Raw genomic sequence first — 17837 nt, 5'->3', positions numbered from 1 at the left:
AAGAACTCAAAGTGTGAAATATTGATTCATTTGGACCGACACATTCTTGGAAACACACTGGGCTTCTTCAATCAACCGCCTTCCCACACAGTCATTTCAATCTTTTTATTGACAAACATAAAAATATAATACAAAAGAGATAAAAGGTAAATTAAGATAGGATTTTTTTTAAAATTTGAAGGAAAACCTTAAAAGTGATTTTAAAAAAGAAAAGAAAAAGTATGATCAAGTAGAACTGTCGACCATTGAAACTCCAATATGGGAACCAGTCCTCACACCTTCATCCTGCTCATCATCTGTGGGATCAAAAGAACAAATCTATTAAACCAAAGCTCACAGAGAAACTTATTTCAATACTACATTTAAAAAAAGCTTAAGTCACATGCTGTTAGGGTTAAATGTTGTGTGACAGATGCATGTGGAGACCCCTTTGGTCGGAATATGACAAACACACCGTGAGTCCTGACAAAACCTCAAAACTAACAACCCAAACCAATCAGTGTAAAGAAAAAGAAACCCATAACCTAAAATAAAATCACTTATTGACCTTTTATGACTTCCAGCAAGAATTTCTTCGTTTACAGATGCACGGTTCTGAAAACAGTTACAGGCATGTGAAGACTGGACACAATTCAAGCAAGTTTTCTTTCATAATCGTGTAGCTTTACTTCATTAATGAGATCTCTAATGAGGGACACATACAGCATCTCCAGTAGGCCTATGTCCACAGAACTGTCAGTGTTGGAGTACGGTCTGGCTGCACAAGTCAACATTATTGTATGGGGGGAGAAAACACTGGTTTAGAAATACAAACAAACCAGTCATAATCGTCTTGGGCTGCGTTAAGCCTGACCGAGGAAATAGCAAAAGGGGAGGAATATGCCTCACATGCCAGTGGTCAGGCTTTATATCCGCACTGTACATCCGGTAGCTAACTAACCACTATGCAAAGTTACTAGTAAATGAGGCCCACTTGTATGACTGCAAACAGCAGAGGTAGAGATGGCTCAATTGATATGGATATTTTTGAAGCAGATAGCGATACCGATTTTACAGAGTAAAAATTCACTAATAGACAATATTATGTCGTATATAGAGGCTCTGACCTTTTCCATGGTCAAATTCAAGGGCTTTACAAACACCCCTTTAAAGTCCATTTCAAGCTTTTCCAACACCTTACAGCTTTGGTAAAATAACATATTTCTACAAATACATACATACATACTGAAAATTATTATTTCACGTTTTTCATTTCAGGCTCTGACTTATTGTGTATCTACTCGATAGTCGTATGTTGTGAAAGAAATGTAGATATTTCAAGCACTTCATCCAAAACCACTTTTCAAACCTTGAAAACACAACATTAAAATTCCAGCATTTTCAAGGATTTCAAGCACCCGTACAAACACTGTATATAGTAATTTTTTTAGCAGGAATGATAATAGACCTTTTCTTTATGAATTGTGCACTAATATGACTGCAAAACATAAAAGCCGCTAACGGTAGATATGTCCACAGTATTTCAATATTGCTGCTGCTGCTTTTTGAATATCAGCTGAATCAAGTCATACCTGCCTCCTCATATGCTGTGTGAAGTCCATTAAAGCAAACGTATTGCTTGCCACTACACACGAGTGGTATGCTAACAGTGTGATAAACCACTGAGTACCTTAAAAAAAGAATTAGTGTATCTTGTTAAACCCGGAATGGATTTTTCTGAGTGTGTTTACCTTGCGAGCACTAGCCGTCAGTCCAGGAGACTTTGCAGACCTGCTGGTGGTCCTCTGTCCTTTAGTTGCTACCTGGGGTGACTTAGAGCTGCCAATTCTCCCGGCTCGTACCACTCCAGACCGGGGGTTTCCTAAAGGCATGTTTTCCTGGCACTTGCGCACAGATGACTGTGCGGGCGACTTTTTTGAACTTTTGGCTGGGGATTTCCGCGTGGAGCTGCGCAGTTTGTTCAGCCCTTTCTTTAGGTAGTTGCTATTTTTAGGGGTGTTTTCAATAGAGAACATCATAGATTGTCTCCGATCAGCCTGAGAGGATAAGACAAGTCAAACTGTTAGAGAAGCCTGCAAAAATAAATGTAGGATTATGTTCTATGAAACCAAGAATAAAACAAGTTAGAACAATTTTTATTATTTTACATGTATACTCACTGGACTGAGGGCAGGACGAATCTGAGAGCTGGAGGGTCCACTGATCACGTTCTTGCTTTTGGGAGTGAGTGGACGGGGAAAGCAGCTGGCCTTTACCTTTTTCTGTGAGATGGAGAAATGGACAGACAAGTTACACTCGATTATCAAAGATGGTGATAAGTATCGGAAAAATAGTCCATTTTAAAACTTCACAAGTAATTCATTAGAAATAAATTAATGTATAAATTAAAGAAATCTCAGGGGGAAAAAAAAGATGTAAAACTGTAGCCAGTAAAACATTTTACAACTGCACTTACGTTGTGGCTCAAACATTAAGTAACAAAAGATGTGTGAAAATATTTCGGTGCATACTGATCTGACCAACCTCAGGGGAAGTTTGATGTACAGACAACGTAGATGCAGACCGCTTTGCTCCTTTCGGACTTCTTAGTTGGGAGGAGCTAACAGTTTTTGACGACAGCTGGCCTGGCATCAAAGAATGACGATGAGAAAGAGTGCCAGCAGCGGCAAATGAGAGACGATGCGAGGCCAGAGATTCTTGCAGCTGGCCAGGCATCATGGACACCCGACGCATTGTGTCAGATGGGTCACCCGTACGGAGTTCTTCGTCGGTGAAAGGGAATGTAGTACCACGTCCAGTCTACGAGAACAAAGAGATGGAATTCATCAAATTAGTTAATAAACAACTTTTTAAAGCTGTTCTGATAAAAGCGTGGGCAATAGAGGACCAGTCGTGTATAATATGGTTTTCAGCCAGTCCAGTATAATCCCATTTGAATTATATGTCCATATTTATCATGGTGTTGACTACTAATTTGGTGTATCTTTAATGTGTATGTGCCACTGCATGCCTGTGGTGTTCAGTGTGCATACTACTGCTGACCTCAGACTCCACAGGGTAGCTGCTCTTTAGATGAGGAAGGCAGGCCTTGTTCCTGGCCTGGAGCTCAGCAATCCTCATCCAATCATCAGGTGCACCATCTGGCTCATTCTCTGCCCCCCCACAGAATGTACTAGCAGCTGAAGACAACACATGTACAAGTTACCTACACACTCTTGAAAAATCTGTTGTTGATCACTGCAACTAAAACACCAATATGTGATCAATCACCATTAATCAGTAGCTAATCAGTGCTGGCCCCTACATGTTGATGTTTGCAATCATTAGTCAAGAAGGGTCAAATCTCATTTTTCTGAATGTCGTATTTTAGCTGCATCATTTTACAGCATGGTAGACTGATAACATTTACTTGTCTTGTCTCTAAGGATTAAAACACAAGATAGTTGGCAGATTAATAAATAATGGAAAAAATTGCTAGTTAAAAGTTACTCACAGGAAGTCGAAAAAGATTTTAAAAAATCTTTGTTTTCGCTTGCGGGTACAAGCTCTGCATGCCGTTTCATTTTTAAAGCCTGATGTCTCACAATTTGTCACCCCTCAGTTAAACCTCCTGCGAGTAAGTCAAGCATCTACTCACTCTGTGAGTGGACTGTGCTCCGTCTGTATCCTGGAAGACCGATGAGCTGGTCGCTGGCAGAGCCGGTCAATTTGCCTGGTGTGGGAAACACCTCAATAGACACGGGTCGTGCAGAGTGGGCACTGGAGAGGTTTGGTTGGGAGCGAGCTGAGGCCAGACTGTAGAAAGTCTCATCGTGTTCACCACCCCCTGGGGTTTTCTACGGATAAGAGTTCAACAATCACTTTATGGCTACAATAATGCTGCAGTGGGAGTGTGGGGATGTTTGGTTTAAAAAAAATGATGATGGTTAAAAACTAATACGACAATATTAAAGATAAGTATTATTGAACAAATAAAAGTCCCAGCTGAATCCTATGTTTTTTTATCACAATGCTACATTTGGGAAACCGTGAAACAGACACCGTTAATTGTACAGTGATTATTCAAATGTAGCTTTTTCAACAGCTTATGTTATTGTGATCATGCATAACATGCAATAAGTGTGTAAGTGAGTTTCCTCCACCTTGGTCATGGTGATATTAATAACCTGTGTGGTCCTGCGTCGTTTGACAGATGAAGTTGGATTTTTCAGGACTGAATCCAGTTCTGTTGTATGTTCTGCACTGGTCCTAGGTAATTGAAAAAGAAAACAAGGATCTCAATAGAAAAGCATGGAGAAAGAAACCGTGATGTTGGTTACACTAAAATCAGGAAATTGTCTGATTAGAGAAGGGAGATTACCAATGTTTTTTTATAGAAATATAACATTAAAAGCAGATAAGTTACAGGATTTTTAAATACCAACAAATAATGAGCTTTAGATGTGCTGCATCTTTAGTAACTCAGTATTAGTTGCTGCATATTAATCCTGGAGTCAGGATATTTACTGCATTACTCACATTTTATTTGGATGAGCTATATTAAAAAAAACAACAACTTTACAACACCCATCTCTCTCACATACTTAGAATTAACAGAAACAGCTCCTAAAGGCTGCTTTTGTGTGAAATATTAAGCTTGTCACAACTGTGCGACATACCTGTTGATCTGTCTGTTGCTTATGGGTGTAAAGTACAGGGTTTCCAGGGACACGGCCTGCAGACCTCTGCGTTTGGCTGCCAAGCGCTCCGAACTGCGAACAAGTGGTGTGCTTGATTCGTCAGGAGCTGAAAATTTCCTGTAAATATAATCAACAGAGTATTGAAAAAAAATGTATTTAAAACTTATAACAAACTGCGTAACATATCTTGCAGTAACATAAATACTGGATGCTGTTGCTGTTACAGGTCCTGTGTGCAGCATTTTTTTTAGTTGACATACCCAAAGAACAAACAAATGATCAGATAATAATCCACATATAATGTGATATCTTAAAGCTTGAAAGATATCATTCGTTGTTTCTGACTTTACCTTGTGGTGTTGAGCGAGTCTTCCAGAGAGCTCTTGTCTAGGCTGTCGGAGCTCACGGTTCTCTTCACCTGTGCTCTGGTGTGAACGCGCGAGTATGCACTGGGAATATCCAAGTATCCCGACTCTGTTGCACTTCCTTCATTAACATGAATCTTATTCTGTTCCCGCAGGTTACGGTCTGCAAAAGCAAGCTAAAAAGTAAAAAGATGTAGTGTTAATGAGCAGCAAAAATGTGCAATCAAAGACCTTTAACTCAAGAGGTCTCCTTGTTTTCTTTTGTTGTTTTTATAACAGTAAATTAAGAGATAGTGTTTTAGTTCCCATGCCTCGAAATACAATACCAACCTGTGCCTCCAAACTGGCCACCCTGTTCAAAAGTGCCTTCTCATTGGTTTGGGCCTTATCCAAATCCAGTTGGAGAAGCTTGTTTTCCATGGTAGTAGCCTTTACTTCACGCTCTTTAATTTCCAAGGAATGCTTGAGTTCAACCACGACCTCTTGGCTTTCCTGGAGAAGCTGTTTCTTGCCATTGTAATGACTCATTGCCTTCTCCATCTGTGGCATTGAGATAATAAAACAAATCTCTTACCATGAATTTCAGACCACCTCTCTGCCCCAATTAAATAAACAATAAAAATATGCAAATTAAACTGCAGTAAAATCAAGTAACCTTTTTGACTCTACACAAGTTTGATGTACAGAGACAAGTAGTGAAACTGAATGGCATTGTGTTCTTTGAACTTTGAATTGAGATGTTCCAACTTTGTATTGTGATGTTTTAACTTCCCCAAAAACAACCTTTGACCTAACCCTATGTATGAAACATGCTTCATAAATAAAACTGCCTTGCTTATGTTCTATAGCTGAAATGTTTGCGATTAAACCAACCTGTGCCTTGTAGTGTTCTGCAACCTCTGATTTAGCGGAGAGCTGTTCCTGCAGGTCTCTCTTTAGCACCTCCATTTCCTCAGCTTTTTCTTTCTCTTTCAAGAGTTTTGCTTTCTCCAGTTTCAATATTTCCAACTCCTGCTGGAGCAGAGATTCCAGTTTATGAGAGGCCACATTCTCTCTCTCTATAGCCTGCATGGCTTGAGAAAGTCTCTCCTTGTCACACACCATGGTTTCAAGTTGCTTCTCCAGAGCTTTCTGGTTATTTTCTGCCTGTAGTATCCTGGCCACGAGTACCTCCCTTTCCTGAACAAGAGCCTCCTTTTCCCTAAAATTGGCAACCTGTGCAGCCTCTTTCAGTTTGAGGTCTGCAGCTTGTGTTGCTTTGCATTGGTTCATCTCTACATTTACTGAGACAAGCTGCTGCTTGAGGAGGTCTATCTGCTCAGCAGACTCCCGCTGAGTTTCAAGTAACACCTGCTCTTTATTCAAAAGATTCTGAGAAATAGTCTCTACTTTTGCTTTCAGATCATGGATCTCATGTTGAAGAGTATCTGTGTGGTTGGAGCTCACCTCCTTCACCTCAGCCAGTATTTTCTCACTGGCTTCAGCTTCCTCTTTTGCTTTTTGAACCAAGTTAGCTTGGGCAGCGGCCTCCTCTCTGAGTGTGTTCAGATTTTGGTCTTTATCAGTTATGAGTGTGTTGACTGCAAACAACTCTGTCTGGAGGATCTGAAGCTTCTCCTCAGCCTTAAGAAGGAGAGTTTCTTTCTCACTCTGAGATTCTTTTAGCCTTTGAATCTCTTCTTCATGTGAAGAAATCTGTTTATGCAGAATCTCCACTTGTTTGGATTTCTCCTGTAGGCTTTGGATTGCCTCCCTCTGTTGAGTATTTTCTTGAACTTGTTGAGCCAACAGAGCTCCCTTGGTTTGCATATCCTCCTCAGCCTTTCTCAATGAGGAGCCAAGAGTCTCCGACTGCGTCTTTAAATTTTGGATCTCTTGATGCAGCAAATCTGTCTGCGCTGAGCTGTCAGAATTCAGCAATATCATCTGTTCTTCTTTAGTTTGGATCTCTTCTTTCATCTTCCTCACTTCTTCCTCAGAAGCTGACAGTTGCTGCTGCAGAAGCTCCTTCTGATGAGCACTTTCCTGTTCCTGTTTGGTGAGCATGATGACTTGCGTCTGAATATTCTCCTCAGCCTTTGTGAGAGAGTCACTTATATCACCAAGTTGGTTCTTTAAACATTTGATCTCTTGTTGTAGCATAGCAGAATATTTGCCACCTTCTTTTTCTAGTGTGACCAGTTGTTCCTCTTTAGCCTGGATCTGCTCCTTAAGCCCTTTTATCTCCTCTTCAGAGGTTGTCATCATGTTTTGAAATGCATCTTTTTCCTGAGAAATCTCCATTTCCTTCTGACTCAGAAGATTTTCTTTAGCCTGAACCTGCTCTGTTGTAGTCTTCAGGGATTCGTTCAAACTTTGGACTTGGTGCCTAAGATTTTGGATCTCATTCTGTTGCACCTCTGCCTCCTTGCAGCTCTCAACCTTTAACATTTGTACCTCACCCTCTTTAGATTGGATTTCCTCCTTCAACCGATTAATCTCCTCTTGTAGGACATCACTTTGCTTTCCAAGTGCCTCAATGTGAAAATTGCTCTCCTGTTCCCGTTTGGCCATTAAATCTTCTTTGGCCTGGACCTGGTCCTTGGCAATCTCAAGAGAATTCATCACAGTTTTTATTTGTTTGTTCAGACTTTCAATCTCTTCCTGTAGCAGTTTAGAATCTGTAGAGGTCTCAGTCGTCAGCAAAATTAATTGCTCCTCTTTAGCATGAATCTCGGAATTTAGCCTTTTCACCTCATTTTGAGATGCAACCTGGAGTGCATCCATATCCTGAGTGCTTTGTAGTTGTTGCTCAGCAAACATATTTTCCTTGGTTTGCAAATGTTCCTCTGCATTCTTCAGCGAGGAACTAAGACACTCAACTTGTTTCTTTAAACTGTGGATCTCTTTATGTTGCAAATCTGACTGCATTGAGCTTTCATTCTTCAGTAGCAGCATCTGGTCTTCTTTAGCTTGGATCTCCTCTTTCATCTTCCTCACCTCTTCCCCAGAGGCTGACATTTGCTGCTGGAGAAGCTGCTGTTGATGAGCACTTTCCTGTTCCTGTTTGGTGAGCATGACTACCTGAGTCTGAACCTTCTCCTCAGCCTTTGAGAGAGAGTCACCCATGTTAGCAAGTTGTTTTTTTAGACATTCAATCTCTTGCTGTAGCATGGCAGCATGTATGCCACCTTCTTTTTCTAGTGTGACCAGTTGTTCCTCTTTAGCCTGGATCTGCTCCCTAAGCCCTTGTATCTCCTCTTGAGAGGTTGTCATCATGTTTTGAAATGTATTTTTTTCTTGAGAAATCTCCATTTCCTTCTGAGTCAGTAGGTCTTCTTTAGCCTGAACCTGCTCTATTGTAGTCTTCAGGGATTCGTTCAAACTTTGGACTTGGTCCCTAAGGGTTTGGATCTCATTCTGTAGCACTTCTGACTCCTTGCAGCCCTCAGCCTTTAAGAGGTCTAACTCCCCCTCTTTAATTCGGATTTCCTCCTTCAAACGATTTACCTCCTCCTCAATAGCTGCACTATGTTTTCCAAGTGCCTCAATCTTCAAAGTGCTCTCCTGTTCCTGCTTGGACATCAAATCTTCTTTGGCCTGGACCTGGTCCATGGCAATCTCAAGAGAATTGCTCATAGTATTTACTTGTTTATTTAGACTTCCAATCTCTTGCTGTAGCAATTCCGAATTTGTTGAGGTCTCAGTCTTTAGTCGAATGAATCGTTCCTCTTTAGCATGGATCTCTGCAGTTAGCCTCATCACCTCATCTTGAGATACTGCCATTTGCACCTGGAGTGCCTCCATATCCCGAGTGCTCTGAAGTTGCTGCTCAGCAAACAGATTTTCCTTGGATTGTATATTTTCTTCTGCGGTATTCAGCGAGGAACTAAGACTCTCAACATGCTTCTTTAAAACTTGGATCTCTTGATGCAGTAGTCCTGACTCCTCTGAAGTTTGATTTCTCAACATGTTCATCTGTTCCTCTTTAGTGTGGATCTCCTCCTTCATGCTCCTTACCCTATCTTCAGAAGCAGACAGTTGTTGCTGCAGGACCTCTGTCTGATGAGCATTTTGCTGCTCCTGCTTTGTAAGCAGAACCTCTTGAGCCTGAACTTGTTTCTCCGCCTTTCTGAGTGAGTCATTCAGACTTTCTAGTTGGTCTTTCAGATCTGTAATATCTTGCTCCAGCGATTTAGACAGATGAGAGCTGTCATTCTTTAGAATAAGAAGCTGCTCATTTTTTAACTGTATCTCTTTGTTTAACTTCTGAACCTCCTCTTCACATGTCATAATCTGCTGATTGAGAACATCCCTTTGTTGGACATTCTCTTGTTGGACCGTAGTCAGTAGTTCTTGGTGTACTTTACTTTCCTTCTCAGTCTGTTTGAGAGATAAGCTAAGGTCTTCCACTTGGACTGTTAAGGTCTTGATTTTATTATGAAAAATGTCTTGCTCATTAGACTTCTCCAGAAGAAATTTGGCAAGCATTTCCTCTTTGGCTTGAATTTTATTTTTGTCGCTTTTGGTTTCATCTGTGAGAATGTCAACTTCTTCTCTGAGACTGTTAATTTGTTGGTCTTTGTCAGCCAAGAGAGACGTGGCAGCAGATAACTTTGCTTCAAGATCTTTCAAATTTTTTTCAGTTTGATGCAGAAGGCATTCTTTCTCTTTCATAATTTCCTTTAGTTTCTCAATTTCTTGTTGACAAGCAGCAATATGTTGTTGCAGTCCAGAAATCTGCACAGCTTTCTGCTGCTCTACTTGCTTAAGTTGAATCTTGAGATCCTCGATCTCTTGTTGAAGGACAGCTCTCTCCTCAGTGATCCCCTTTTGCAATTTGTCTAAAAGTTCATTCTTGGCTTGAATGATCTCTTCGGTTTGGGACTCCTGTTGCTTCATGAGCTCCTTCTGTTGATTAATTTCTTGTTGATACTCTGCCAGCTGCTGTGTTTTGGCATGAATTTCCACCTCAGCCTTTTTCAGGGAGCAAAGTGTGCTCTCCAGCTCATTCTTCAAATCATTGATTTCAGTGTCCAACATTTCTCTCTAGAAATAAGAAGAGTGAACCATTAGTAACCAGCAAATCCACGATAGATTATAAAAGGAGTGAGAAAATGTACACTTTATTTGATAATAAAACATTTCTAAACTCAGCAAAAAAAATTAATGTACCTCCATTACAGGCCCCATATTCTCTCCTACTTCTTCCTTAGTGGCCCTGCTTATTTCATCTTCCAAACAGGAAATTTTCCCCTGAAGGATGTTGATTTGTTCAGCCAGGGACTCCTGAGAATCAAAGAGGAGCAAAGTACACTAAAAACCCATTTGGATACAACCCAGAATGTATTTAATCAGAGTGATCAACAGTAGAATAATTGACTCCAGTAAACAAAAAAACTTGTATAAACGTTTTAACAATTTTAGCTATACTGGGTGCAACCTGAAACATTTAAAAGACACCACACCAGCTGGGACACCAAATCGGGCCGGGGCATAAGGTGTGGTGATGTTTCACGACTGCAAATTGCATGGTTGTGACGCTAACACAGTTACAAAATCAACGCAATTTCTACCTTTTGTGTGGTAGCTTGGTTAAGTTCAGACTGTAGGTGCTTGATTTTGCTTCTACCCTCCTCCTGAGCAGATGCTTTGGTTTCCATCAGCCTGCCAACCTCTGACTCAAAGATGGCCAACTGTGAACACACAGTCCTAAGCTGCAAAAATATTAAAAGAAAGAGAATGACATGAAGAAGGTGTGGGAATGTATGAAGCCAATGAGTGGATGTGTAGACAAAAGGAAGCCGGAGAGACACCAACTAAATGGCTCCATAGAATACACAAATGATTTAAATAGCTTTTAAAATTGATCTAATAAAATTGACTTTTCAAATGAAAGAGCTAGTCTTTGAGAACAGTTACTCAGCACCTTAGATGAGATTATTATACCCTACAAACTAATGAACGTTAGGTACAGTATATAATGTGTTTAGAAAGCTGAAGGCCACAAAAGCTGCAGGTCCCGATGGGCTTACACTTAAGGTGCTGCAAAGCTGTGCTTTTTAGTTAGCCAGCAACATCACAGCTATGTTTAATTATTGTTATTCTTTTAATGGTTCGCCAGATTCGTGGAAGGACTCATGGACCATACCAGTACCTAAAAAGCAGGCAGTGGAGTGTATGAAGGACCTGAGACCGGTGGCCATCACCTCAGTCATCATAAAAGTTCTAAATAACTTAAAGCCACAGGCGAAGAAATACTTGGATCCCTGCCAGTTTGCACACCAGAATGAAGGGGGGCCGAAGATGCTATTGTTTTTAAACTAGACCGTATTTATACACATCTGGACACCAGTGGGCGTTGAGTCAAAATTTTACATATTTTTTTTATTTTTAATACTATTAAATCACTTATTATAGTTAAAAAGTTCATAAACATGAATGTACCAGGGGTGTTCAGTAATATATTATATGTTGTTTATTTTAAATTTCTCAGAGAACAGAATCCAATTTGTTAAATTAAATTCAAGCACAACATCAGAAGTAATCACCACAAATACTGGTTCCCCCAAGGCACAATCTTATCACCATTCTTATTTACAATTTACACCACGTACATTTTACCGCACTGCTAGGTCTAATTGAACAGGATGATGATAGCCACTACAGAAAAGAGATACAATCCTTTGTTGAGTATTGTGACAGTCATTTTCTGGAGCTTAACGTCAAGAAACAAAAGAACTAGTGATTGACTTTTGCAACCTTTTAATGTAAATTCTGAGGTAATGAAAATGTTTGCTATGTCTGTGATATGTAGTGTGTGGAGCTACTGGGTTGTGGGATAGGGAGGGAATGCGGCAGTCACTGAGAAGAATAGGATTGATAAATTGAACAAAGGGGCAGGAAAATGGCTGGGCTGACAATTACGCTCGATACTTTGACCGTTTGGAGAAAATGACAAGTAAGATTATACTCGACTCTGGTCACCGTCTCCATACTTGTCTGGGAAACAAGGTTATGGTATGCAGTGGTCGGCTAAGACCACCGCTGACACACACTGAGCAGTATGCTCTCTCTATTATACCACAAGCTGTTAAGGCAGCACAATGAGCACTTTAAACGTACTTTTGTAGAACTTATCTAGGTGTATAGGTGTGTGTTTCGTTTAAATTTTAACTTATTGTCCTGTAATGTTGATCTATGTTAAGTTATATCAGTGCCTGTAACTATAGGCGCAGATGCATACGTTTTATTTTATCTACCTCCAATTGAGGTTCTTATAATGTGGGCATGACGGTGGGCAAACTTCACTTTGAATGCCTTTACGATCTCCATAAAGTGAAAGTTTTGGTTTTAACATTGACATATGTGACACCATGTAAAGTCAAAGGGTTACTTATCGTCCTGACCCTACTGAGACTTGCATATTCACCATATGCACAAGCACGGTTCATGAGAAGTCTATTCATGTTGAATCATCCATGGACGTACAAATTACACATGACTGTTTATGATTAACAATCCCCTCATAAGTGAGACAAAGACATTCCATTTAACAGAGAGAAATTTTGCATGCGTCATTACCTGGGATGAAAGAACACCATTTTCATCTGACAGCTCATCCACTTTGCGCTCCATAAGTGAGGAGTTACTCTTGAGGTCTTTATTTTGCTTAAACATCTCATTAAGACGCACTTGTAACCTAAGACAGAAACAAAAGTTAGCTCAGCAGTTTCACCAATCACACAAAAATGAAATAAACCCAAAATCAACATTTTCGACAGGTTTAACTATGAAATATTATCAACGCCAGCTTTTTGTTTATTCACAGAGGTAATAACAGAGCCAAATCCACATCCGTCTGTTTTGCTTCCTGAACGCTGACGTGCCAACTTAAAATCACACATTGGGGCAGAATAATGTTTGGTTCTGTTCAGAAAAGCAAAGCTGGCGTAATAGCAGATGTTCTTTACAGCAGTATTTCAGTGTAAAATGGGCTTATGGCTATAATCTTGCTGTAGACTGAACAGAATAACATTTTGTAACATACAGGCTACTATCTTAGTCTTTTCTGGTTACATTTTAAAAGGATATGGGTGGTCTGTGATCAAAAATAAGCAGGGGAAGTGTCACAGCCAGTAGAAGTGAACACGAATCTTGATGTAAAAGGTTTTATTAGCTATGACGCGTTAATAAATAGGCGATGCCTACAGTGAAAAACCTCTGTCGTTGGGTACTTACGTGTCATTCTTGGTTTCAAGCTCATTGATTTGTTCCTTGATATCATTCTCTTGATCATTTTGGCCTTCCTTTAGCTTATCCAGGTGGTACTGCAACTGGTTAATATGGGACTCTAAAAAAACAACACAAAAGTATGATCAGAACAGAATTTCAACATAGAGAAACAACATAAATTCATAGAAAAACAAAATTGTTATGCTCACTTTCAGTGGCATTTTGACAGAACATTCAAGTTTGTTTTAAAAAAAAGATCACTTGTAAAAGAAAGGGCAAAACAAAAGCACAAAAGTGGACTCTTATCAACTTCGCTGATGATGTTATTATCCAAACAAAAACACTTAAATGTGGTACCTCTCTGTGCAATGAGTGCAAGTTTGCTGGCCAGCTCTCTCTCCAGTGAGTCTCTGTAGTCTCTCTCCTTGATCATCTGTCTTTGCATCTTCCTCATCTGAAATTTAGGTGTGTTCATGATATCCTGCAGAGGAGACTTGCTGTGGGAATAAAAGCAGATCAGGCAAGCTAAAAAATTAGACACATCATGATAACGTCCCATGGACTTGCATACATAGTTAGAAATGTGTATAGTGTGAAAACAAGTGTATAAAAGCATGGAAGATTTGACTGCTTCTATGGTCATAAAACCCAACAAAAGAATACAAGCAAAGCTGATTTCACTTATTCTTCTGTCAGGTTGAAGGTTTTTCAGTGGAGCTGAGCAACTGAAATATCCTAGTAAAGGAGTTCAATATTGTAATACCCAAACAAAAGTTTAAATTAAAGTTGCCTGTAAATTTGCCTAATTCACATTTGAAGAATATGATAAGCACTGTGCCATATTAATTCATATCCATACTGGTACCTGACTGAGGAGGAAGCCACCGTATGCATTTCCACAAATGTTATTTTCTGTTTGCGGTTGAAAACAGGGGACTCGTCATCAGAGAACGAGGAGACAGTCGAAACACTGGAGGTAGAAGGGGTTGATGATCCCTCAAATATTTCACGGCTGACAGGCAAATCTAAAAATTAATGGAGAAATATATTTGACAAATTGTACAACATGCATGTTAAATCCAAAGCAGAAAGCTAGTGTTATGCAGCAACAAATTGTATGTGGCACTAATGTTTCTTAGTATGGCATATGAAGAAATGATGATTTAACATATTTGTGACTTACGTCTCCTTGCCAAATAGGCATCAAGTCCTTTGCTCAGATAAACACAGCCGTCACTCTCCATCACAAAGGAACTAGTAAGGTTTGCTATCTCTTGCTAACAGACAAAAGTGGGGATATATTTATAAATTGGCACATTATTAAAATGGTAGAGCAGCACAGCACAACACATGATGAATGACATGTGATGTATCTACGTGGCGGACACATGACAGAAATCGAAAAGAAAAAAAAACTTACCTCCACGTCACATTCCAACATGTTCAGAGTGCCGCGGTCATTCATTATGTCATGATATACAAGCAACAAAAGCACCTGGTGGCAACAAAAATAATAGATAAGAATGGACCTTTATTGAGTCCGTCTTTATTTATTTATTATTATTTGTCTTATACCTTGGCAATTTCAATTGGTAGGTTGATGCCATGTCTTATGTTGCCCCAAGATAATGAAGTGCCTTTGGCTGCACTGAATCTGCAATCTCCTAATAAAAGAAACAGACACAAATGGGTTGATTCTCAAAGGAAAATATTCAATATACATTAAAGAGCAACTTAATAAATGAAAAATATAGCACTCAGTGTGAGTTCTTTACACCCTGAAATCCCTGTCTGGCATGTCTCCAGGTGCAACAGGCCACACCCTACAATGATGGCAGGTGTGGTCAAAGGTGGAAAAGATTTGAAAAATTTAACCGCAAGGTGTCAGAGAAAACTTAGGGTGACATAGGAACTAATTTACTGAGCTACTACAGACATTTTCAGAAAATTCTGTATGCTTTTTACTGTCTTAAGAACCGTCAGATGACATAGTCAACATCACTTTTATATAAGGGTCCAGCACCACGCGGAGAGAGTGTGATGTTTTCAGTTAACATATAACCTAAATTAAAAATCACACTTAAGCAATATCTTAAGATATTTTTAAAAGGGTTAATTTTAGAGAAACTCACTTTCCACAAAGTCTGCAATGAGCTTGAATCGGTCCTTGGTGGAATTACTGTAAGTGGTGATTGGTTCCTTTTTCCTGAGATGACACAAAAAAAAGGTGAAACTATAATGAAATTAAGGTTTATTCCATCTGTTATTTTCAAGAACCCACGTACAGGACAAATATGTTCGAAATGCAGTTCAACAGTCACTGGCTGTGCGTTGTTTACACAGGCCACACATTTCAACACATTGCTCCTACTTACAGGAGATGAACTATTTTCAGTAAGACAATCCCATCTTGTAAATCGTCAATAGATATTTCTTGGTCGGACAGTTTTACAGCGTTGACCTGCAAAAAGATAGTTTGACAAGTTGGTTAATAAAACTGCATCTATCTAATTACCCTGGAATCCACATATTTTCACTATCAACTTACCCAGCAAAGCAGGGCCTTGACGCCCAAGTTAATCGTCATCTTAGCTGACACTTTATCTTAAAGGGGATTTCAACCTGCAAGCAAAAAATAGTCAATTGGCAAAAACTATTAGGTTATTTAGGCTTCATTCCTTTGTTTGCCTTTACTGTCTTTGTTCATTTAACTGTATGTTATTATTATGTATACATTTTAGAAATACATTTTTAGAATTCTGGAACATGTAAGTAAAGTCATGTTTATATTAAATCTGTCCAATAAATAAAACAAAACAAAAACATGCCTGTCAACTAACTTGTTGTTGTCAAGCTGACGTTAACACATTGACTATTAGCTGTAGAATTAACGTAGCTGCGTTTGTTAACATATTTCCATTCACATCCCAAACTCTAGTTAACAATATGCCTTCTAAGTTACCTGTTAATTTGCCTACAAAATGCTGACTTGTTTTAGCAATATTAGCATTAACGTAAAGCTAGTGTTCAATTAGCCACAACAATATTCGCTCGTTACTGTAACGCTAACTGTAACATAGCGAGTGTTGACGTTAGTACATTTTTAAAGTCATAAATGTTGTCTAAGCAGTGACTCACCTTAAAAAGCGTTGTTCAGTTGTTTAGTATCGTATTTATTCGTTCTCTGTAAAGAGACGCATCCACTCTTTTCTTGCAACATTAACCAACTACTGCTGCTACGAAATAAACAGTCCGGTGAGAAACCAAATAAAATTCAAAAAGAGCTGTTGGTTGAACCGGCCAATCAGCGTTCACATCTGGTTTCATCTGAAAATAGGCGCCGCTGATTGGTTGAAAAGCCGGAAGACGACTAAACGTTGCGCTCGTTATTGACGTCAGGGTGGTCGGTTTTTTTTAGGTGGGCGGGGACTAAAGAGGTTAAAAATGCACTTGGTCGGTGTCCTTAATCACACAAATATAATAATATTCATTTCCTTTTTTGTTTAGTTTTATGTTGTTTTTTTGCGTCAGCATCAGTCAGGTGGTAGCGGGCCATAAACAACTTTAAAAGCAATAATAACTGCCGACTCCGCCGACCCTGATGACTTTCGGTGTACGCCGGAATACAATTCAAACATGTTTCCGGCAAACGAGATAATCAACCCCTAGTATCAACAATAGACTGTTTATAATGAATATATCAGAATCAGAAATACTTTAATAATCCCCGGGGGGGAATTATTTATGTTACACAACTCCAGATCTACAAAGAACAAATAGTATACAGACTAAACATATATTAGAAAAGACTCAAATTTGAATGTACAGAAATGAATATTTACAGTAGTGAAGTATATACATAATAAAAGATTGTCTGTGGTTGAGTCTGAATTTGATGACCACAGGCAAGAAATATTTCCTAATTAATAATAAGGAATTATATAATTCATTTATACAGTCTGTGTTTTCAACAAGTTTCTTGATGAACATTATATTGGGTTTATTGAAATATATACTGATACCAACAAGACATAAAACATAAAGTAGGAATTGCATTCATTATCCCTGATTTTAATATAATGTAAAATAAAATAAAAAAATAACAACATTTCAGTATTTACATGGGAAAGCATATTGTAAACCAAGCAAATTGTTAATAGGATCACATTCAAGTAGTGCATTAACCAGAAGTAGACAGAAAACAATACTGGGGATAGCTCAGACTGTTTACAGAATAAACAAGGCAGGAGGAATAGTAAAGTTCACCTGGATTCCAGCTTGTAGATGGAAATGAAATAGCATGATAAATATGCAAAAAGTGCAACAAAAAGTAGAAATTAATATGGTATTAAACTATAGTAAGGCTGAAGATAAAAGCGTAGGCAAAGCAGAAATGAAAAAGAAGTGTCAGGATGGAACAATGAAACAAGGAAACTAAAGGAAGATGGTTCTACAATATCCAAAAGGAGTTAGGAGTAATGAGAGAAATAGAAAGAAAAGGAAGCGGACATCATCATCAATGAGATTTGGGCCTACTGGATTGAATAGTACTCTTAAAATAACACGACACTGGGTTTTG

At 39.0% G+C, this 17837-nt stretch overlaps 1 protein-coding gene across 1 annotated transcript; it reads right to left on the bottom strand.

The window, feature by feature from the left end:
* Nucleotides 1-161: 161 nt before the first annotated feature.
* numa1 (nuclear mitotic apparatus protein 1) lies at nucleotides 162-15845 on the bottom strand (the record flags this gene model as incomplete). Its single annotated transcript, XM_083914194.1, has 23 exons — nucleotides 162-296; nucleotides 1731-2036; nucleotides 2160-2261; nucleotides 2524-2799; nucleotides 3043-3179; nucleotides 3638-3836; nucleotides 4143-4248; nucleotides 4659-4796; nucleotides 5030-5220; nucleotides 5375-5584; nucleotides 5918-10072; nucleotides 10199-10312; nucleotides 10600-10740; nucleotides 12608-12725; nucleotides 13265-13376; nucleotides 13616-13755; nucleotides 14124-14283; nucleotides 14442-14535; nucleotides 14679-14753; nucleotides 14834-14922; nucleotides 15391-15464; nucleotides 15634-15719; nucleotides 15807-15845. 23 exons carry the CDS (start codon nucleotides 15843-15845, stop codon nucleotides 273-275), a joined length of 7086 nt encoding a protein of 2361 aa, XP_083770320.1. The 3' UTR covers nucleotides 162-272.
* Nucleotides 15846-17837: the final 1992 nt, after the last annotated feature.

The sequence above is a fragment of the Echiichthys vipera genome (genome assembly GCF_963691815.1).
Source record: "Echiichthys vipera genome assembly, chromosome: 5".
Lineage (NCBI taxonomy): Eukaryota > Metazoa > Chordata > Actinopteri > Perciformes > Trachinidae > Echiichthys > Echiichthys vipera.
This window is presented reverse-complemented; position numbering and strand designations above follow the sequence as displayed.